The following is a 24338-nucleotide window of genomic DNA, read 5'->3' as shown; positions in this document are numbered from 1 at the left end:
ATGGCTGTCGCGACAAATTGTAAACAGTTTTATCAACAGTCTTACAGCACTTACAGCAAAAATACAAATCAGCTAAAGTAAGAAAAGCACCTGTCATCTTCCAAAAAAATGTCTCAACACAAACACACCATTTGTGCCACTGTACAGAATCAAAGAAGACAAACCAAAACACAAAGAAATGGAATGTTCGAAGTCACTCGACCATTTTTGTTTTTTGTTTTTTTACGTACAAATAATAATAATAATAATAATAATAATAATAATAATAATGAGAGTAAAAGACAACTGGAGTTGTTCATCACAACAAAAAGGCCGAGGGATTGGACAGTGCATTCAAAGACAAGCACACCATGCACTTGGTGGGAACAGGAGTTGGTTTGGTCACTTAGCATAGTTTGTGCATAGTTGTAAGGCATCAGTTGAGCAGTCCTTTAGGTTGCATGTGGCCGTGAGAGACGTCCTGCAGAGAGGAAGTCTCCCTCTCCCTCCTGTAGATCTGACATCACCCACAGTCGCCTCCTCCACACCTCTCCCTCTTAACAAGAGACCGGCAAAACCCTGAGCGAGTCGCGTTGCGTTGAGTTCCAGGTGAGACACGTGTGCAGGGGAGAGTTTACTCATGTCCAGTCTGGCCGGGAAAGTGATCCCAAGTTCAACCAGCACTGGAAGATAGAAGGAAAAAAAGGGCAAATTTCTATAATACCATCGCAGGATCTGAAGCTGCAGCTCCAACAGCAGCAGAAGCACCACCATCATCGTTATTTTGGAGTGCGAGAACACATTTGTTTTTGTTTCTTTCAGCAAAGGTGGAGTTACTTATGGCATCTGGTGCGTTTTAGGATTCTGCTCATGGCTTCAACAGTGGGATGACAGTTCAAAACGAGTGGTTTCTTCACATCTGTGTTTCGAAGGCAAACCGTAGAGTCGACAGGATTTACTTCAGTTCAACGGAAAAGAAACGACAAATAAGGAGATGTGTAAACAGTCTTCATAGAGGCAGCAAAAGGACTGGGCTTGTCACATTTTTTTTCCATTTGTTTTTTTTTTTTTTACATGAGGAAGAATCTTCAACACAAATGCAACATGGCATTACTCTACAGTCTGAGGAGAGTCACAAGTCTGAATACTCCAGTTGTCTCAAGTCATTCTTCAAATCTTTGTTTTCAAATGGCACTTCAAAATACCAGAAAAAGTCTTCTTCAGTTCTTACACTGCTCCCCCCCCTCCCCTAAGGTTAACTAACAAAGGAAGTGGCGTGTTCAGTCAGTAATGCCAAAACTACAGTGGACAAATAAATAAAACAAAGCAATTTAACAGGAGAAAAAAAAATACAGCAGTAGCCAAATGAGGTATCTATGTATTGCTCTATGCCAAAAAAAAAGGAATTAAAAATTAAATAAATTAAATAAAATCAGTGGTTTATCAAGGTGGAGGCAAAAGCAACAAAACATAAACAAGGATGTGTTAGGGTCAGGTGAGGCAGCGGCAGAGCTCCAGGCTGTTGGATGCACCGCCCGGCTCCCAGTGTGTGTGTGTGATGAGACCTTAAGGCCGTGGGGGGGTCAGGAATCAGGAGGTCGAGGTGAAAGGGCACACGAGGAGCGTCAGGATTCTCCGTTTCCCTGAGGTATTTCTTTGGAGCTGGTTCCTCCCGCGGTCGTAGGAGCAGCGGCGGCGGCGGCGGCGACTTCCGTGTCACTGCTGGCTTTGCTGGGCTCCGCCTCCTCGAAGACGGAGGTTTGTTCCTGCTGCAGGCCGCCCCAGCTGGCCTTGTTCAGCCCCATGTGGCCCAGCATGGTCTGAGACAGACGAGTATCGGAGAATCGAGCCCAATCGGCAAACAGCGGCTCCGCCACATACGTCATGAAGCCTGAGGAAGGGGTTTGACAAGATGCAGTTTAAGGGTAAATATTAAACACAGCAAACAAAATGCACGACTGCTGCTACTTACCTATCTGAATGTTCCCAACTGTGTTTGACGCTCTGTCGCAAACTGGACTGACTTCAAGTCTGTGCTTCTTCTCAATGTCTCCTACAAGGAATGGCAACAGTTAAAGCTCCAGTTTGTGACCTTAAAGGCCACATTATACTTCTCCGACTGCGTAATGCGTTATCCGTCTGCGTCACCACGTAGACCACTCGAGCCTTTATACTTCTGCGTCGTGGTGACAGATAGGCGCTGCAATTTCCCGCCCGATCAGTAGGGGTCGCTGGGCAAGGTTGTTGTGCTTTTGGCTACAGTGAGCAATGGCGTCCGAGGGAGAAAGACTGTTGTTGTTGAAACAGTGGCCGTTTGTTGACGTCATAGTGACTGCCTTCAAAGAAAATAAAAGCACTACACTGCTCCTCACTGTGTTTCTGTCAATCATAACAAGCTTTAGGAGTAAAATATCTGGAAAAAATAAAAACGGGTGAAATTTAATCCACATCTGCAACACAGCAGCATTGGAATTATTTTGTTTACTCTTCATTTGACCAAGTGGGGGGGGGGGGTGAAACCGCCCTTTAAGGCCTTTGCACAACAATGGTGATGCAAATAAATGGCACACAACTGCAAATAAGGTATATGTTGATGCGTCCTCAAGCTCTACATGTTTAAGTAAATGAATAAAAAGCACCACAGGAATCTTTGTTTCACTAGAAAAACAACAGATGGAGTCTATGTCAAGCAATGATTAGCTGGTTAAAAAATAGAACATAAACTGTTTTCAGCTAACAAGAACAAAATGTGTGTGGTGTGCAAAGGCCTTTTAAATGTACTTCAGCTATGTTTCTACAGGAGCCTGAACAGACAAACCAGCCACAGCACATTTTTTCACATTTTGAAGCTGAATATTACGACACAAATGAAGGAGAACAACATCGTGCTATGCAAAAGGCCATCGTAGTTCCCTGGCGTGCTTGGAAACAGGAGGAGCTGAGTGTAGGAGTTCTCCATTTGTTACAGTCTGCAGTCTCACCATTAGATATCACTAATCCCACACACACTGGAAACCTTTACATGTGAAAAACAAAGAACAAAAACCTTGTTGGAAGAATTCCTCGGTCACTCTCTCGCTCCACTGTTTGCTCAGCTCCCAAGGTCTGCAGGGGTTACAGATATCTGCACACTTCAGAGCCATCTGCAAGAGTGCCAACAAAAAACAAATAAGAGCCTGGAGATTTTTCTTTTCTCTTTTTTTTTCTTTCTAAAGACGCAGAAGCTGTGCTAAAATAGCAGAGGGAGGTAATGGACCTGCAGGATGAAGTGTCGGTGGCTGGCTTTACTTAAGCACAGGTTGTCCTGGTCCAGGTGCATGCGAAACCTGGACAAGTAGTCATTCTGTCTGCTGATGTCTGTGGACAGGATTAAGGAGCCCAAGTCTCTCTCCAAGTTCAAGCTGTAGGGACAGAAGGTGCAGTTATTCAACTATCGTTTGCAGCTCAACTAATTCATGTCCTGAAGTAACATGTATTTTAGCGTCAAACTGACCTGTCCTCAGGAGGCAGATGGGAGAAAAGCCCCGTCTCTCTGATGAGGCCCACAGCCGACTTCCAGTGATGGTTTTCCAGAACTGAGGTATTCTGTCAGACAAAACAGAGTGAATAAACCTTTTCTAAGCCCATTTATGAAGCCAGTTTCTGGCTGTGGTTAAACAGAGACTGTTATGAGGTCCTACCCGATACAGTGTGGCTAGATAGTGGTCAGTCTTGATGAGGAAAGGTTGATTGACCCCCGGGTGGTCCAGGTCATGGGTGACGGCCGCTAACAGTCCCAGCAGAATGTCATAAGACGTCAGAGATTTTGCGAGCTGCAAACACAAGATTTACAGAGATTTATAATAAACACAACATTTAAAACACAATGCTCCTTAAGTAGAGCTGCTGCAACAGGACGTCTCATCTTAAAAACAATCATTTCTGTTGCAAAAATATTAATTTGACGTTAATTTGAGTTAAAACAGGCTTTTTAACCTCTCGACTCGAGCCTTTTCCTATTTGATTCCACCCTGTGTTGTGTTTTATTGTTGTATTTGCATCTCTTTTCTTTAGTGAATCACTTTAAGCTGAAAATATATTATTATTATTATAACTAGTGTTAGTGAATGATATCATAGGAAGGCGACCAAAATGAAACAATACATAACCTTGGAAAATGTTGGCTAATGTAAGTACAATACCCAAATACATATACAACATTAATCTGGGCATCTTTAGATATTTTCCTTCCTCATCCTTAAGTTGAGCAACACTTGTAACGCACACTGACTGAGTTAAAGGCTAATTGTCACATGACACCTCGTGCCTGGCGTGTCTCACCTTGGGCTCCCGCATGTAGCAGTACATGGCCTGTGTGACGTCTGCGGCGTGCACAGCGTTGTGATAGGGGTTGTCGCTGTGGTAGTCCTCCTGGACCATGACCAGGAACCTCCAGAGTTTGACCATGTCCAGCTGGAAGAGCTCCACCAGGCCATACTGGTTCAGCAGGTGACAGGTCAGGGTGATCAGGCCGTTACCTGAGCAAGACGACAGAGCCAGATCAGAGCGACTGTGAAACATGACTCATCTGTTTTTATTTACCGATGCATTCTCTGCCTCTTCCCGACTTTTTGTGATGTCATGAGGCATCTCATGAGTCTTAAGAGATTCACAGTTTACATGTCAGGACAGGCACATGGCAGAGCGTAACCTGAGGCTGGAGCACATTCTGATCTAATGCAGCTGCTGTCAGTATCGCAATGTTGATAAGGTTTCATATCCAGCCTTATCATAGTGAAAATAATCATAGTGAAGGAAGATCGTCCATACATTTCACTTAGGTTGTAGCAGCACTGGAAATTATAATAAAAGGTGTTAAAAGACCCCAAACTGCATTAATACAAGGTGCTTTCTGAATATACAGTGTTAAGTTTCATAGAGTAAATTCTCTGTGTTGACCATCCAACAGATGGCACCATTGGTAACTCTATGAAACTAAAGCTCAGCTGACAAAAGTCATGATGACTTCTACACAGGAGTTCACCTACCGTTAGTCAACTTGTCGAAGAGGAAAATGTCAAAATTCCAGTTTCCAACTTTTTCCAGCATGCACTGCAAGAGAGGGAAAAGAAATACACAGGTCAGGCTTCATCTAAATGATTCAAAAATTTATAAATTCTACTCTAGTACCCTGAGTGCTTTTGAAAACACTGATGACGTGAGTTTAAAACACCATAAATGCTGCATTTTAGCCTAGAAGGACAGACTTTTGAAAATGATGAAGCAGTTATCCACATTTTGTCTGCTGTGAATGTTACATTTTCACCATCGTTGTTTGTCATCGGTGATACTTGCTGAAACTACCCAACAAGACAATTGCAGGGAGAATGTATGGCCTGTTTACACCTGCACGTGCATGCCCTGAATGGTCACGATAAGCATGTTGGACGCAGAAACGCTGGTCTGGACAGAGATTGTTTTAGTTTTGCATCTTTTTCAAAATAAAACAGATAAACATCGAGTGTCGTACTCTGGCCTGTCCAGTGTAGTCTTCATCGAGGATGTGGAGAGGGATCTGCTGCGGAATTCCTCGCAGCAGGCGGGATGAGTGCAGGTACCTCTGGAAGCTGAGGAGTCTGTGGACCCTGCGTTCAGGAGCAGTGCTGGCGCCACAGCCCAACCGTGCTACACACAGAGAGACAAAGCAATATTCTAAAAAAAAAAACAAAAAAAAACAATGCAACACGCAAGAAAGGCAACAATTTCTAGGTTGTGTTTTGATTCAAAAGCTCATTAGGCTCAGGGAATCATACGGGTCGCACAAACTCTGTGGGTATCTGACACCAACACAGCGATATGCAAACAGTCGCTGCTGACACAGCCACCCACTCGTAAGCCGTTCGTCTGGTATCACACAGCAGACATGCTTTGTCAGTGGTCTCTCCCTCCCTCTCACTCACTCACACACACACACACACAAAGCACAGCGTACTGAATAAACCATGGCTGTAATCCGGAAACACGTCAGCATGAGGTAGGATTACATTTGAGTGAAAATCTCTCCCACTCATACACATGTACACACGCACACACTACTTCTTTGTAAGTGATGTATTAAAAAAAAAAAAAAAAAATGGTTTCTGAGAGTATGAAGGCGTTGACTTTATCGCACCTATTCAGGGGGCTTTGATAAAGAGCCTTTCACAAGGTTTTACATGAAGACACACCTTGGTCTTTATCATCATGTGAAACACTGAACAAAAGCACAGCATCTGCCAGTCCTCCTCCAGACTGTGTGCGTAGCTACAGTTTAATAATAAAAAAAAAAAAACCTGGAAGGTCAGTGTCATTGGCTTACACTCATTGACAAAAACACACATTCATACTCACTGTGAAGATTTCGGAAGTCGATGCACAGATATGGATGCGTGCTTCTTCGTTCCGGTTCAAATCCAGCCTGACTTCTCACTCTCACATCTCCTAGAAGAAATCAACACTTATTTCCTCAAGATTCATGCTGCTTGGAAAGTGCATCTGAATGTGCTCGGGCCAAGTCGTATTTATAATAACTTAACATACTGGAATTCATTTTGCCCAGGTGCCAAAAAGGACGGGTTTACCACAGCGCGATTAATGAAAGGTACATGGTGTTCGCATGCAGCTGAACCCCTAAGCGTTTTTTTTTTTTTTTCTTGAGCCTTATATTCAGACAAAGAGTCGCAAGAAAAACATGTGCGGAATTGGTGATCTGATCTTCAAGACAATGTTCTCAAGCTCATTATATTATTATAAAAAAAACAATAAGTAAACCCCGTTTGGTGCGGCTTGTGTAGCTGTGGATCAGACCTGAACATTCAGGAGGAACTGTGGCCTGTTCTTCCTTAAACTGCGACTTCAGCTCAGCCATGTTTTTGTGATGTATGATGTGAAAATCTCTCTGGAAATCATTCTACAGCATCTATTCTGGATTAAACGCCTGTGCTCTGATTTCAAAGACAGATGATTGTTAGTTTGAAGTCCTCCTGTAGTTGATTGTAGTGGATAAAAAAATAACGAGGACCAGCTTCCTGCTAAAAAACTTCCTAATTTTCAGCTGGTGGACACTTGAATAGTTCACAACGGTAAAGCTAGCAATTCATCTTCCCCTCGATGATGGTGGTGAGCAGTCCGGGTCCAGATGCAGCCTGATACGACTCTCTTCTCTCACTGTAAACTCCTGGGATGATGTTTAAATGTTGGTAATGGTGATGTTGGTCAGTGCCCTTTTAACCCCAAACATTGTGTGCTTTGTGTTGTACTGAGCTTCTTCAGGCCTTAGTGATGTTTGTTTTCCGTGGTGTCCTGCCATGGACACCAAGCACCATGCAACCATGCAGTGATAAGGGATGTAAACCAGCTTTGTTGACTGGGGTTAAGAGTTTAGCTGTGACCTTTGGATTGTTTTTAATCTTAGTGAGTGGAACCAATGAAAATGTGGATTCTTTCATATCTACACATTGGAAAAATTCCCATTTAATTTATGCTACATTACTGAGATCTCCTTCCTGAGAGACACCTTCCAAACCTAATTGATTGTTTACACATGTAACATGGATGAGGATTGGACCATATTTTTTTAAGCAATTCCAATGGACTCATTTTTTATTGCCACTCTTTAACTCTGGTTTTATAGGTTTACAACGCACTAATATTCTCTCCAACAAACTATATTTATTTACACAAATGTTATTATCATGCCTGTGATATCTGGTGCCACGGCTTAGTATGATTTATGTCATTTGGAGAGAAAAACAGAGTTTTTTTTAGCTATCCACGCATAGTCAGAGCTCTCTATTGACGAACTGTGGTAAAACCCAACATTTTGGAACTCCCAGCAAACACAAACAAGCAAAAATGGTGTCACTTGTAAATACTTGTTGACCGTAGCATGGTGCACACGATCTATATGCGGGCACAGTCATACACAAACACACACTCCCGCCTCCCGGAAAACAGATAATTCAATGGACGGATGAGTCGATCAAACAGTTGGGCATGCAATGTCATGTCAGGACAGGAAAATCTGCTCTACTATTAGTACTCAGAGCTGCAGAGAGTGATCTATAGTCCATCTATGACTGTTTTATTAGTCAGGCAGAGGAACAAGGAGAGGCCAGGCTGCTTCTGGACTGGAATCAGGAGCAGTGAGAGCAGTCAGGTGACAGCATGATGCTACGACACTGATGCAATAAAATTCTAGTGCATCATTCCAGGCAACAGTATATATATAAATATATATATATACACAGCAAGACGCTTTATGACAATATACTGATCAAGGTGCTTCAAAGTGCAATGGTATGTTTCCAGCTCGTCATGTCTGATTGTTTTTGTCGTGTGCATAGGAATTGATTTCAAAGCAGCCACACGGGTGTTTTTCCCCCAACCAGCATGTTACTTACTTGAAAACAGCTGTTTGAATACTACACAAGCTCCTATCAAGATAATATCAGAAACTAAGAATTACAATTCAAGGCATAAGAAATGCTCAACAGTGTTTTCAGCAGCTGCCTGTAAAGTTGTAGACAGAGTGAATCCTTTTCACATGCAAAACTAAATTACAAACAGACAAGAAGACTAAGAAAAATGAGACTACAGGTCTTCCACTTGGCAGTGTGTGTGTGCATGTGTGTCATTTATTCGCAGATGCATGTGCCACGGCTCAGCACATGTGTTTGTGTGCTTGTGTGATTAGTATGTTTTAAGAGTCACAGGGTCCACGTTCCCCCCCGCGGTGCATTAGTGCTGGTGCTCTGGTGTAGATGTAGGTCATGTCATTATAACTGATGTGGTGAAAGCTTTGAGTCTCGCTATTTGAAAGCACATCAGCATTAACTTGGCAGACTGAACCCTGGCCCCCGCGCAAACACCCGTCTGCATTAGCGTGCCTCACCTCACACTCAATTTAATATAGAAATTTACAGAGACAGATGCTTTATGCTGGTGACGTATGACACTGCCATCATACTTTAGCCTAGTCAAATTATTAAAAAAGCAGAGCTCCTACAGTAACAGCTCAATAGATTGCGCTTACTGTGACTGGACACACGTGGCAGCAGTCGACTCAAGGGCATTTTCATGCTAGAGAGACGGCAGAATAACGCTTGTCCCGTTTTAATGCTCCATCTCCTGCCTTAACTGGTGCTCAGCCCTCCGTTAACAACATTGGATCTATTAATTAGGGTGGTAAAAGTTGCATGTGGAGACACATCGGTGTGTGGTCGACTGATGTCAGGAGTGCAGCCGAGCTCTAATCGCACCTTATCTGCTCTAACTTTATTGATTGGGAAGCAGAGGCTGATCTGGCATCTGGCTCCATCTGCCTCACAGACCTACGAGTAAACTTAAGCTTATCCTGTTTGGGGCAGCACTGGGCAAAACGGGACACAAGCATGCAGTATGTGCACACAGTACACTCTCCCTTATGTCTCCTGCACTACAGTTAGCCGTATACATAAGATTTTTTTTTGATAAACAACATTCCCATTGTCCGTGGTATTTCTGCCCTGTGGTGTTTTTTTCTTTCACCCCTGCATGAATTGTGATTTCACAGACAGAGCTGAAATCAGTCTGGGGAAAGAAAAGGACACCATTATCACTCGCTCTCAGGGGGGGGATGATGTTATGGTGGTTAAGTTTCTCGCTTTCAATTCATAGTTTAGAAGATCTGATTGTTGAAATTTAATTATATTGCGAGTTTTAAAACGTAAGGATCACAACAAATTTTTTATGCTAATGGTTTGAAAACAAAAAGGCACATTGTAGCGTTGCACCAGAAATGGGTATTAGAGGACAATATGATACACAACATGTGATACAATGTTGATACAAATACTTTTTTTGTTATTATTATGGAACAATTCAATGTGATACAATTCTTTATTCAATGCAGACATTGTGTTGAATTACAGAGCCAAATTGATCACGTCTGACTTTCATGACATAATAATTTCCAACCAAAATACTAAAAGCTTAAATGTATGTAGACAAAAAAAATTCTTCAAAATACTTAAAATGCATATGTTCTGTGTTCTGAGGTTTTTGCATTTCTTAAATGTCCTAAATGCATCACCCAAATCATTTGGACCGGAGAAATATGGTGACAGTAAAATTCAACACGAGGTCTTGTGACCACACTGTCGCGAGAGTTATTAAATTAAATTATTTTTAAAGTAGGCCATCAAAACAGACGTGGTCTGGAAAATGTATTATTTCTAAATATATCTTACTGATCTATAACCCATTAGTGTTGGTTAATTGTTACATGCCCCAACTGTTTAGGGTTCAAATGAAAAACAAATTTTGTTCAGCCTTTAAAAACACTTCACACGACAGATACAGGGAATTTACGTCTACTGTGATTGAGAGATTACCAAAAGGCCAAGGATTGAGTGGACACTTGGCGTGCTCTCTTAAGATTTTTTATTTCCCCCGTCTTCTCACTTTTTGAATCATTAGAAATGGACATGATCATGGAAGAGATGAAGCTGCTACTGTGTGCGAGTATGTATACACGATAAAAGTGGTGAAAGACTTACCTAGCATGCGGATGTATAGTGCTGTCTGGTCGGAGCTGTCGTAGGAGATGGCCCCTCGTCTCTGAGCAAAACACAAACAAACACCATCAATAACTGTCCACGGTTGACACTGTCATAATGTAATTATATGATGAGATCAACAGAATTATTACAGCCTCACATGCCCCAAACACATCTCAGAAAACATAAAACACATGCTCTGTTTTTATGCATCCACATGGCTCGATTAGTGGAAAACGGTGTAACATGGTGCTACTGTTCTAATCTGCTGTTTGTGTGTGTGTGTACATAAACTGTTACACTGATAAAGATGTTCCAGCTCCATATCATGAGCCTGATACGGCACTTTCACTGCTGCTATCTGTCATGTGGGAAACATCCCGTGCCTCAAACATACAAGTATTAAACAAACCTCCCCCCTGTTTGATATTAGATAGATTCTTATAAACAATTTAATGATTTAAATCATTAAAAGCAGCTGCTTTAAGCCTTTAAGTCAAGTCCCTTCCTGGCAAGATCAACGTGATAATCTAAACTCTACTGGCCGCATCACAAGTATACTTCTCATTCAGGAAGTGGGCTGGTGAACATCTGTGAATTGTTTACTCACTGAAAATCAACACCAGCAAGATGTGAACATTTGATTTAGATTTTTCTTCCATGACACTGTACTGAAGACACCCGGAGAAAGAAGGCAAGCCTCATTGAATTTGGAGAACAGTCATTGGTAAGTAATGGTCCTACACTCTTAGAAATAAAAGTGCTAAGTAGAACCATATAAGGTTCTTTGGCTTGTCCTAACAGGAGAACCCTTTTTGGCTCCAGGTAGAAGCTTTTTTTATTATAAAGGTTCCACCTGGAACCCTTTTAAAACCCTTTAGTCACTAAAAGGGTTTTTCAGAAGCAAGCCCTTGTAGAAGGACCCTTTTGGAACCCTTATTTCTAAGAGTGTACAGGTGGAGTAGGAATTAAAATATTTGTTAGCATTCATCTCTATCAATTTCATTAATACACATAGATTGGAATCAATGTGGTTTCTTAAACCTCATCCTACAAGAAAACCACGGGAAAAAAATGTTGCTCGTTCAAGAAAGCCCATCTTCTAGACACGAATGGATTGACGATGAAAGTAAACATGGTAAAACTGAACATTTACGCTGACATACTTTGGATTTAAAGCCAACAAAGCTCAATACTTGGTGTGGTGTTGCCTCACCATATCCTGACATTTGCCATACTGGTCCAGCCCAATGTTTGTGTTAACCATTTTTCAGTAGCCCAACTTGTGTGTAACACTATTTAGAGGCAACAGTGTGTGCAACACGGTAGGAGGCGGCAGCAGCAGCAGAGTCAGAACCACAGTGATAGTTGTTGTGAGTAGAACTGTGGTTACTGCATATTTGCAATGTCAATAGACCGGCTGCTCTTGGTTACACTACCGTGTTGGCTCACCTCTCCGTGCACACCGCACATCCTGGACCCCTTCCAGGCTGACTGTGCCGTCCGGGGCTACCCTTCATTTATTCATTCCAGTGTTCCCCCCCCCAAAGAGTCTTATCTGTGGCAGTGGCAGTGTTATGCTTTCATGCACTCAACTGAACGACAGGTATGTAGAAGTGTGGTTTTGTGCAGAGCTCTGGCTGCTTTCTGAGAACTACTGCACAGGTCCGTCACAGAAACACGTTCAACAGAAACTGTCAGTGTAATGTCAGATTCTTGGTGCCCAATGAGCACATTTTAAACTGATTTAGAGATTTTTGTTGGGGGTTACCAATGACCAGTCAATTTACAAAAGAAGATCAGTCGTCTGTGTGTTTATGACAGAGCTCTAAAACTTTTTTGATGAAACTGTGTCAGGAAGAATTCTAGGTAAGGCTTATTGATACACCCTTGCTGACAGATTACCTACAAGTACAGATTGTTTAAAAATGGTTTAGTTCTCGTACATGTGATAATTGACCATGAGTTGAACATCAGTGGTCAAACAACTGCAGACAACAGAATCAGCTTCCTGTTTACAGTGGCACTAGCATACTCACTGCTCCTGAATGCTTTTTGCCCTTGGTGTGTTAGTACAGATGTAGATTACTTCTGATATGGATTTAAACAAAAAAAGGGCTTCATTCACACAACCCCCCCCCCCAAATGACTCTAAATGCTGTCGTATAGTTATATGCCAGGTCTGTCCTGGCCTGTCCTGTCCACTGCAAATCTACCACAGAAAGACAACAAAAAATGGAGATGAATATAAAGCTTTTAACGTGAAGTCTAGTGAAGTTAAGGGTTCACTTTGCCCCGAAATAAATTGTGTTTTGGAGCTCACAAAATGCCAGTGACAAGTGGGTAAAAAGCCAATAGGATACAGAACTTGTGCAGAGTTTCCTGAACTCTTCTTGTGTGTCTAGGCCCTTGGATGTAGCCTGAATAAAGGCGCCGTCAGGACTGATAGCTGACAATTATCTCTGGCCGCACCCACACCAACTAACCTGCAGGGGTCCTTTCACCACTCAGCAAAGACATGCGTTTAGTTAAACCCCCACTAATTCTTAAAATGCTGGCGAGTTATTTCTGGTAAGTTTAAACAATACAATATGGACTCTGAACCAGAGCACAGTGACGGGTTTGTCTATAATCTGGGAGTATTTACTGACGACAAAGCAACTGGTCACTCTTTAACACAAATGAATACGTTCAATACACTCATTACTTGGTATCCTTATGACCAATGTAGATCTCCTTCATGTAAACATAGATACACAAAACATCCACCTGACACCGTCTGTCCTCTGAGCTCATGACAGCTGCCAATCCAAAGATAATATTTTACCGGCTGGCAAACAGCTCAACTCAGGTAGGGTAATCTGCAAAGCTGTATTTTAGTGTCAACAGGCCTGTGTGTTTACACAGCACCAGGTTAGTGTGAGCGTTATAGATTCTGTGGATGTATGCATGAGCTGTGTGTGTGTGTGTGTGTGTGTGTATTGAGTTGATATCAGCTGCGTGGGAACTGTGTATTGCTGGCTCTAGGGCTGGGAATGGAAGTGTGACCAGCCCAAACAAACCTTTTGGCCAAAGCTTGAAGCACACACACACTTTCGCATTCACATGTTGCGAAGCTATTGTTCTTAGGACACTCCACTTAAATTAATTATCTCTTACCTAACCTTAACTATAACCAGTTCATGCCTAACCCTAATTTTAACCCCTATTCAAATCTCAGCCGGGAAAACCTAACCCGTTTCTTATAAATGAGATTCTGCTTCATTAGGACTGGGTTTTTGGTCCACATTAGGACTCCTGGTCCTGACAAGCTCAGTGTATATGCCTGAAAAACTCCTAAAGATGTATACACACACTCACACACAGTCCACTAGCTGAAACTGAGGGGGATACTGGCATGTGCTCCCTCGTGAGCTGTAAGGAGGGGGTTAGAGAAAACACTTTGTCAATATCACATTTCCGACTGTGAATGGAGGGGAGAGTCACATTTTACCCTTGAAATGACCAGCCCACAACTCTCAGCCCAGCTACGCCTTGCAATGCCAGCACACACTGAACCGCATGCCCGTGATCCTGTCATGCTTTCCCTGTAAAGCGAGATGTGTGCTGCTGGCATTCAAGCTTCATGGCTGAGGGCGATGGGAAATACGGGAGACACGAGCTGCTGCGGGGTGCCAAAGACTTGAACTTGATGACATTTGCTTTACAAGTTTGAATGGCTGTAAGTCTTCAGAGATCATGTGAAACAAAAGTAATGGAGTGGTTTATTTGGTGGTTGAGCTGCCTGTCTGATATAAAAGGTTCCCCCACAGTATTTCACACTTAAATATCAGCAATATAATTTGGCACTTTTATTATAAAACTCACATCTCTTTTTGTGTGTTTCTCTAGAAGCAGTCTGTTCTTGTTTGTATATTTTAGGGGACTATATTTTATCAAGGCTAAACGGAGACAAGACATAAAACAAGCTGCGTTGAATGACAACAGTAAACAGACGAGCACAATGTTTCATGAAAGGAACTATTGAGAGCTTATCGTTTTATTTTGCTGCTTTTCCCAGCCAGTATTGGGAACATCTGACAGGAAAACAAGTATTGACTTGATTAATGAAAATATATTATACAATAACTACTTTGTTTCATAAAAACTGCCGTGCGTTTATTTTTACAGAGCTATTCTGTCGCTCAACTTTAAAGCAAAACAATATACAAAGAGGTGCAACATGAGGTCAATCTATATCCTGATGCCTATGCAAATACAAAAATACCTCAACTTTAGTTTGTTTGGTTGTAAAAACGGGTGAACAAACATCCCCCAAATGATTTGCAACAGTCTCGAAATGGCCACAAGGACATACTTTAACTTTACATTTCAGGTTGTTGGATTCTTAATGGGAGTTTTTAGTGGTCTAGTGGTCATTACAGAAATTACAGCTTTCAGCTAACTGGTTGCCAGTTTGCATTTGACCCACAGCCTCTGGCATCAGACAAGACAGGGCTGGGACCAATCTGTTGGTCTGATGCATTTTTCTCTTCACGCTCACGCACAAAAGGTGTGTTAAGGGAAGGGTTTTACTCGCATGGTTATTATGGAATGACGTCATTATCTACTCATCTCTGACGCATTTCAGAGAGTGATCAACCATTCAAACATGCAGAAAAACAACAAATCTTTTGTAAAAAAAAAAAACAACAAAAAAAACTCTCCCAACACAGGGATGTAGCCAAAATCAGGTCAGATATGTTGATCAGTTAAGTGCTTACACAAACCATAGCACTGTAAACTCATAAGAAGAGGTCTAGAAGTCTAGACCTCTTTGCACCTGGTATTAGAATGTGTTTTCTGTGATCGGATAGCACTTCAGCAGATGCATTTACACCTGGCATTAACATGTGTATCCGGTATCCGCATCAAGATCTCATTGCTATCCCCCCCTTGTGTCACCTGACCCCTGAGGGGAAGAAGTGGTTTTCAAAAAAAAAAAAAGAAGTGGAAAACCGACTAAAGCAGAAGATAGTTTTGTTGCCGCTTTCACGCTGGCTGTGCTCGTATTTCTGCTCATGCACTGTAGTTATTATGCGCGGAGTGGAGACGCATCGGAGACTAATTGCATTTACACTTGTTTAATGTGGTCACACAATGCTTCTCCAACCACCTCCCAAAGTGATTTGGCAGATCGAATAACAATCCGTCCTCAATGCGTCTCGGGTGTATTGTTCTCACAAGTGGTCAGGCGATATCTGATTACAATCTGATCACAGAAAGTGTACATGTAAAAAACCTAAAAAAAAGTAAAAAAATTAAAACTCTACTCTTATTTGTGAAAAGCATACAAAAATATGGTCATGTGGTCTCGGTGCCCAACACCCAAAGCTATCTTCAATTAGCTTGCAGCAGTCAGAGAGGGAGTCAAAGTCAGTTTTGCTTGGAGTTTACTGCTAGCATAACAGCCCATTTATTGTGCTCCCTGCAATTCCTCATGAGCTTGTTTACATATGGCTCTGGTTCTTATCTCTGCTCAGTCTCGCCGCCTGGGGTCATGCCACTCAGGTTTCTGAGGTCAGGAGGTCATGTGATGTCAAAACATCTAACCCTGTGACAAACTCCAGGGCCTCAATGCTCGGCATTTTTCTGACTTCTGCCGTTAGCACAGCAGCTAACGGCATCAAATGTGAAATAAAGGAATTTACTACTGGAATCTGCTGAAGTTCTGCCAGTGAAGGTGTTTTGAATACCAGCTTTTAGTTCCCATGAATGTTTGCTCAAAACAAACAGACTCTTGTACTGTGCATCTGAATGAAAAGGCAGTGGCTGACTGAGCTGCCAGAACTCACATTGACATGCATGTTCTCTTGTCGTCATAGCATTGCGATTGAGCTGATATTGTTGTCTTGCACCTCAATGGTATTCAAGAGTCCAGGGCACAATATAGTGCTCCCAGGCTTCTTTGTGTGAAACACGGACTAAAAACCTGGCTTAATTCCCTCATTTAGCTCTAAAATCACATATTGCAGGGGCAGTTTGTCAGGGGCCAGGCAAAATGAGGAAGCCTGCACTATTCCTATGAACTGACATATCAGAAACAAAACAGTGCACACACGCACACTACGCACACACACGCATGCATTCCTCAGATAAAAGCAACGGGACTCAGCATGGTTTCATAAACTGAAAGCTTCCTTCTGAGTTATAACCTCTTGTAGCACGAAGCTGTGCGGGAAGGCACATTCCAGTAACCGAGTGCTAAACCATAAACATGGACAGGTTTGGAATGAGTGTGTGTGTGTGTGTTTGTTCACCAGTCAGTGCATACACAAAAGCCCTAGATGGAGTCTACCTGTTGTAAGAGTGTTTTATGAGAACATTCTCCACTGTGACACACTCCAGCTGCAGTGCATGTTTGAGAGAGGGCTGCTGGTTTGAAGAGAGGCCTGGGGTGAATTGGCCCAATGTCTTAGTCGGCAAATGACAGGGCAGGAGTTGCTGCCAAAGAGCAAAGCCGTGTGCTTGTTGAGCGGTAATAGATCTGTAACCAATGATGTTTTTAACTGGAAGGTAAACAGTCATAAAAATTATTTAAGTGTTCTTTACACAGATGGCTTTAAGAGCTTTTGACAATACTCTATGAAACAAGCAGAGCTAAGAGGCGGGGGAAGGGGGAGATTTGTTTCATACTGTATTCCAGGAAGCTTTCTACCCTAAGCAGGAATTTAATTTCTGTGGGGCAGCTTATAATGTCGTATAAATCTGTGGTCAACTCCTTGGGGTTTAAAATGCGTAAATTATTGCCTCACATGTATATACACTCATCAGAAAAATGTGATTAATATTCAGCCGCAGCAGATGGCCCCTGACATTGTGTCCCTAAGTGTGTTGATATGTGGAGCCACATTCTCACGGCCGATTGCACTCGACACTGCTGCACAAAAACAGAATGGTCATGTGATAAGAGGGGCCCCTTTCAGCGAGACACAGAGCAGCAGAGAAACAGAGTGTGTGGATGTTTAAATGAAGACAGGATGTAAGGTTTGGCTTCAGTGTGTTTACTAAATAATACACATCCTCACTTTATAACAAACATCAGCCCCGATTTCCAGCTCACTCGCGCAAATTTCGGGGAAAAAAGCTCAACTATTGGCAACACAGGGGTTAAAGTTTTTGAGAAAGGTTGTGAAACTCCAGAGCTCAGTCTGAACAACTCCTTCAGCATTCTTACCACATCCTGAAACGACGTCAATCCGATTGCACTGTTCAGAAAAAAAAAAAAGACACCTTATCGGTTCAGTTAAAATCAACAAAGTAACACCCTCAGAAAGAAGCACTGTGGTGTATTCCTTATCAGGCTCTGCACAGAAACATCCATAGTGTGGATGAAACAAGCGGCACTATCTCCCACTCTTACGCACAGACCTCTCGTCATCTTGAATAAGAAAGAGTCGATCTCGGGTCAGTTGCCAATGTAAGCTTGATGGTATCTCTCTGACTGATATGTTGGACTGAGATGACAGCAGATCAGCCTCTCCAGTCTAAGCTTCTTTCCTCCCATTATCACCAAAAGCCATGTGACTACTGACACCGCATCAATATTGTGTATCCATTTATTGATTCTTGTGGCTCTGATGGAGTTTTTGTTTTTGGCAAACTAAAGTCCAACAACACAGACTTTTCTGTGACTCAATTTGCGATATACCGCATAGACATATGTTTCCGTCATGTCAATATTCACTGTTAGATTATATTATATATATTACATATTTAGTTTTTTTGCCTTTGCAATTTGTAAATTGCACGGCTTTAAACTGTTATTCCAATGTATAAACCATCAATCCTTCACCCCTGATGATAGACATCACATGTAGCATATTTTTATACTGTGATGTATGCAGTAATTCCACGAAAATTAATGTGCAAATACATGTGTGACCTGAATGTGAAACACATGACTCTTTGTCATGTCCTCGTCCATTCAGCGCCACTCCAGAGAAGCCGTCGCTCTATTCAAAACAAAATTTAAATCATCTGCCACCTCACTTTGAGGAACTAATCAACAAGCGGCCAACACTATACTGTAAACAAGAGAGGCATTGTTGTAGATAAAGGAGCCCATTTATTTAAAGCCATCGCCGTTTTTCAACGCCTCTTCAACAGCATATTCACACCCATATAAGCATTCCATGATCACAGAGTGACATAGTCTTCTGAGACTCCGTCATGTTCTCAACCCGACTTTTTCATCTACTGTTTACAAGAGGAAATGTCTTCATCGGCGGTGGTGGGGAGGGGGGGAGAAAGAGAGGGGGGCGCTTGTGAGTGAGCAGAACAAGATAGCCAGAGAAAGAAAAGAGACTGAGACTCCGGCCATCTGTGAGTCTGGCAGCAGGCCAAACCACTGCCCACAGAGCCCAGGCACATGCCTAACTGCCTCTCTCTGCAATGGTTGTCCAGCTCTGCTTCCACAAACAACAGGCTTGTGGAGCCACACACAAAAACACAGCAGCCACCAAGGACAAATGTACCCTTATGGTCATAAATAGGGCCCGAAAACACAATATTTGTTGAAGTGTAATTGCTCTGTAACAACGGCTGAGTGACACTGCCGTACGCCCGTACGCATGCTCGCCCAGAAACTAAAGGACTAATGTTTACATGTTAAATAACTGGATCCCTTGCTGTCATGTCTTATTTTTGAAACACAAAAGGTAAACAAAAGTGTCTGCAAATTCTGTGCCCTTTAATAACGTTTTCACACAATGACACACAGATCATTATTTCTTCACTGGAAACTCTCTGAACACAACATCATCAGTGCTCATTGGAAATTACAATTCTTTTCCATAACAAAGGAACAAAATAACCAACACAGCATATCTGACGCTTGCCATTTGAAAATGAACTCTGACCAACCTAAGAAACCAAATGGCAAATCCAGAGACGAGATAACTTAACTAATTTGGCCTTTACCCTACTTCAGACTTTGAGATTTCAGCAATCTTCGATCATTGCATGACACGCTGCGCGACATGGATGCAACAAACTTGGCCAACACGTCAAATAGGATGGATGCAGACTGTCCGATAGTGACACATACTGAACTGTGGAAAACAACACGTCGGCCGCATAATCAGCTGTGACACAAGTCGGCAACGTCATTAGCACACGCCGGTGGTAAACAGCAGAAGAGGTTGCTGCAACTCTGCAGAAAGAAGGACCCTACATTCACATTATATCCAACCTCGGGGGCTGGTGACCATCAAGACAATGCTATTCTATGTAGGGCCATGAATCAGTCTTTGACATAGTGTGGTAGGTTCAAAGCGGATGCACATGGGTGGTTATGTGGAGCAGGCTCCTGCACAAAGAACTAATGGACAGCCCATTGAAGCAGGGTTGCTTACACAGTCAAAGATTGTGACTTAATGCTTGGTTAATGTGTTGGGGAACACCATGCAACGCTGTGGAAATCTATGTTCATGAGCAACCAGTGCAACATGAGCCAAAGAGACGACAATACACTTTGATGCAACACTGCTAAAGTAATAGTTAAGATGTTATTCTGTTTACATGAAGCGTAGCACTGCTTGGGAGGGAGTTCACCGACTTTTGGCTTGATGTACAACTTCTCCCTTAGCTGAGGTTGCAGGCTGTTTGTTAGACAAGTGTACTGGACACAGGCCTAATGGACGGTTCAGCTTCTGAGACACAGACAGTGACTCAGTGCACGGTTGAATGCATTACGGGTGCATTGTTCTGCCGTGCCAGTGAGCATCAAAACACAGCAAAACTGTTACCTCGTACCACAAAGGTTTTTGTGGGCTACTTTTGTTTTTTCCGTTGCCGCAGAGCAACTAGATAAACCGTGATCTCCAAAAAAGGGAGTTTAGAAGAGTCACGTCGTTGCTGCTTCCCATCTATTATTGTAGTAATATTAACTTCTTGTGCAAAGTTAAGGAATGATACGTTTCCTTCACACATACCTCCTCCCACCTGCCATTTTCTGCTGCAGAGAATCCACTCAAGTGACTTTTCTTGACGTCTTTACTGAATCCGTTTCCATTGCACGTCTCATTTATCAACTTTTCCACCTAATTTGAGCTTTAAAAAAAATTGTATGACATAGTTTAAGTTTGGGGGAAGTACTAAAAACAATTGCGTAAATACAGGCCGACAGAAGCTGCAGGCAGCAAAAGTTTAAGACTCCAAGAAAGCAGGAAGTTCAAAATATGACTCAATGATTCGTGTATCTTCTGTCAAAGTGTCAAATGATGCGACCATAAATATCATGGCACGTTCCTTCTGACAAATGCAGCAAGTCACAGGAGTAAACTGGTACAATAAAAAGGCACCACCCTGAGCCTGGAGGCCCTTTTATCTGTAGTCAACATACACCGATGCAAATTAGTTTCAGGAGAGGGCTCGTCGGTGTGTGTTTTAGGTCGAAAATAGATTAAATAAAAATGTTGCACGAACGTGTGCAAGTGAGTGTTTACAGTGTACGAGTGTGTGTGTGTGTTATGGCCTAGATTATCCAACAACCACCTGCAAGATTCCTGTGGATTTTTCAAACATTTACACATGTGCCTGCTTTAAAAGTAAAAGAGAAAGTCCCAGAATAGGATTAGCGGATTCATTTAAATGTATTTACCGAGCTATCTGACAACCATCTGCATGAATCTTGGAGAATTATTCATTCCTCTCTTGTTTACGTGTTGCTTTAAAGGGCAGAAAGAACAACAGTGTCTGAATGATTGATTGAGTAAGATTACATGATTTTCTTTACATAAATACTTTTATCAACCATCTGCAGGAATCCCGTGGGTTATTCATATAAGTGTTGCCTTTAGGCATTTTAGGGAGAGAGAGAGAGAAAATCATTGTCTGAATGCTGCACAGATAAAGCTGATTATTTAGTTATTTTTTTAAAATATCCAACAACCACCTGCAAGATTTCGAGGTTATTCGTGCCTTTGTCAGAACTATACAATGTGTAAGGCCTGTGTGATTCCCAGAGAAAAAGAGGAAGATTACACAGATTAGGATTCATTACATATGTTTAAAGTTTCTTTTACCTGTGACAGCTGCCGTGGATCAGGGGAACCAAAGAGAGAAGAGCTGGAGCTGAAACTAATGGCTCCCCTCCGGCTGAGGACATGCTTGGGAACCGGCCTGTCTAGAGGCAAAACCGGCAGCTGATAACATACTTCCATTGAATAGTCGGGGCTGGATCCGGGTCAAAAATATATAAAAAAAAGAAATAAAGAAGAAAAAATTCGAAACTCAATTGTTCTTGTTATGAAAAGGTTATGCAAAAATAGACGTCTAGTTCGTTAGAAAACCTCCTCAAGCCAAAGGCAAATTCTTTCAATATTGTGAAAACGATCTGCTCTCAAGTGTTTCTGTTCATTATAAGCGACACCAAACTTGTCCAGATCAACCTTCATTGATGCTGCGTCTCCTCGACCTCCTCTGGTGTCATCCTTTCACGACAAACAAGCCACGGAAATCATTATGTTGTTGCATTTGCTCCTTTCCTTCTCATTTTACTCAGATCCGGGCCCACGGACGACGAGACCTCCTTGCCATTTTCTCCGTCTTTATGAAAACGCTTCCTCATTTTCAAAGCCAACACAGAGAGAATAACGTCCGCTCATTCGCGTTTTCGTGGCGTCAACGGCTCCGCGGCTCGCGTTCTCCCCCAAACGAACACAAAAGGCACGAAACGCTTTCCCCCAAAAAAATGTCACCAGCAACAACATATCATGTTGTGTGTTACGGCGATGGAAGATGAAGTGAGGGGAGCTCCGGGGATGTGAGGCGGTCTCAGCCGCGGCTGCACGAACCTCTTTTGTCTCTCATTCACACTGGAAAAGACAAATAAATCAACATGTTGAGCTTTTCCGTCTTTTTCCAGAAGCTGCGCGATAAGAAAGGAGCCGTTGTTTTAATTCGCCGCTGACCCAACGCAGCAGAGAGGTGTCTGGTGCTCTGAGAGGGGGGAACCCCGACCTTTTCCTCTCGTTCACGGCGATCCCGGCGGCTTTAAAGGACACGTCATGGCACTCCACGCGAAAACTACCCACCCAAAACACAAAATAGCATCCTAACGTGTGCTTATTTCCCTACAGCTACCTATCTATCGTCCTAAACATTAGCCTACAGTGTGGTTTAAAGCGCACTCACCACCTGCCAGAGATGGTGCTGTTGGAGCGAGCAAAACGCCCTTGTCTCGAATCGACCAATGGCGCAAAGGCAGCGTTTGTAAACTCGCCGCTGATTGGACGGCGCTACTCCGGCGACATAGAAGGACGTACGCGATTAGCGGAGCGGCCAGGGCGATCCAATACCTATATGAGCAGTCGTTTGCAGACGGCGTGGACTTTCTCAAGGGTATTCCTCCACAACGGGGCTTGCCCTGCAGCGGTCCACATCATTGCCTGTGATTACCTTCCTCTCATGACTCATACTACTTGGGAGCTGAAACTCACTGAGAGTTTGAAATGCAGTCAAGGAAATACAGCTAAATGCTGCAGCTCTGTTAAACTCAGGCACTTTGTGACTGCATGTGAGCGCTTCACACACACATGCACAATGCATTAGAAAGCACAACAAGAGTTACTCGTTTTACAGCAAGCAAGATACTGGCCTATTGACTTTTTTATGACATGATGATTTGGCTTGTACCTTACTGCAGGTGAGTGCAATACTCAAAAAAAACATGCGGCATTAAAGGGATAGTTCACTTTGAGTTATTGACACATTTGCCATTTCTGTGAACCCTCCAACACTCACTCCTATGTACAGTACAACATGGCTGCCAGCAGGGACAGAAGGTGACAACAGAATTTAGCAACTTAACAAAAGGCGAGAACTACAATATCTGCTCATAGATCTGCTCACATCTACACCATCTTAAAAATATTGAACATTTGCTGCTTTTTCTTATTATAAACAGTGCTTTCTGTGGGATTTTGTGGCCTCTCTGTTTGAAATCCTTTGTTCAGATTTACTTACTTGAGGAAAACTTAACGAATAACGTGGCAGCTCCTGTTTCTCGCAAGCTACAAAACCTTTCTATGTAGACTTTGGTGTGCAAGAGTGACAGAATATGCTTTCTAATTCATTCATTCATTCATTGTTTACAACTTTATCCTGCACATGAGGGTAGCGGGGCAAGATATAGAGATAAAGAGCCAGTCACTTACATTCACACCTATGGTCAATTTAGAGTCCGATTAACCTCTGCATGTTTTTGGACAGTGGGAGAATATGATGCAAACTCCACATCTTATTATTAAGATATATTGAGAGGCTAAATACAGGTTCCCAGTCTGGTTCACAGGAATTGCACAAAAACATGAACAGTTTCACTTGCGTTTTCTGTGCCATATCCATGTGCTGGGGTACAATAGATGTGCCATGGCAACAGTCAGGCCGTGTGCCAGTGGAGGCATAACCCCCCTCTGGTCTCCCTGGCCATTTCCATGGGTCTGAATGTAGCTCCCCACAATCACACCCACCCCCCACTAAGAGGTCCAGCATCTTTTCCAGGCAACTACGGCAACACTGCAAAACACAAGGACAACAGTGGCAGAGGTGGAAAGAGAGGTGCGACGGCCAGAGCTCGACCAGAGGAAAAAAACGTGATTTGACTTGAGTTTTATGTAAGGTGACGTGTTTGGAACGGCCGCAAAAGCAACAATTACTCAGCTGTATTTGTTCACAACGTAGTTTTCTGGCTACCAAAAGTTATTACACGTTAAATTAAATTAAACACAGCACAGGACTTCATATTTATATCTAATATCA

At 42.6% G+C, this 24338-nt stretch overlaps 1 protein-coding gene across 1 annotated transcript; it reads right to left on the bottom strand.

Annotated features, from left to right (window-relative positions):
* Positions 1 to 1438: 1438 nt before the first annotated feature.
* On the bottom strand, positions 1439 to 22574 carry pde7a (phosphodiesterase 7A). The gene is made up of 12 exons (XM_083901887.1): positions 21602 to 22574; positions 10536 to 10596; positions 6349 to 6438; positions 5489 to 5643; positions 5007 to 5070; positions 4300 to 4496; positions 3660 to 3791; positions 3473 to 3564; positions 3236 to 3380; positions 3026 to 3122; positions 1952 to 2032; positions 1439 to 1870 (listed from the first exon to the last, which is right to left on the bottom strand). The coding sequence occupies exons 1-12, from the start codon at positions 21737 to 21739 to the stop codon at positions 1605 to 1607; spliced, it is 1518 nt and encodes a 505-aa protein (XP_083758013.1). The 5' UTR covers positions 21740 to 22574; the 3' UTR covers positions 1439 to 1604.
* Between the last annotated feature and the right edge of the window lie 1764 nt (positions 22575 to 24338).

The sequence above is a fragment of the Microchirus variegatus genome (genome assembly GCF_963457635.1).
Source record: "Microchirus variegatus genome assembly, chromosome: 15".
In the NCBI taxonomy this organism is placed as follows: domain Eukaryota; kingdom Metazoa; phylum Chordata; class Actinopteri; order Pleuronectiformes; family Soleidae; genus Microchirus; species Microchirus variegatus.
This window is presented reverse-complemented; position numbering and strand designations above follow the sequence as displayed.

Coding starts and splice junctions, on each gene's coding strand:
- pde7a (XM_083901887.1), bottom strand. CDS start 21,739: ATGGAAGTATGTTATCAGCTGCCGGTTTTGCCTCTAGACAGGCCGGTT. Junction 6,439..10,535: donor ACTATACATCCGCATGCTAG/GTAAGTCTTTCA, acceptor GATTTCTTCTAG/GAGATGTGAGAGTGAGAAGT. Junction 3,123..3,235: donor ACCGACACTTCATCCTGCAG/GTCCATTACCTC, acceptor GCACTCTTGCAG/ATGGCTCTGAAGTGTGCAGA.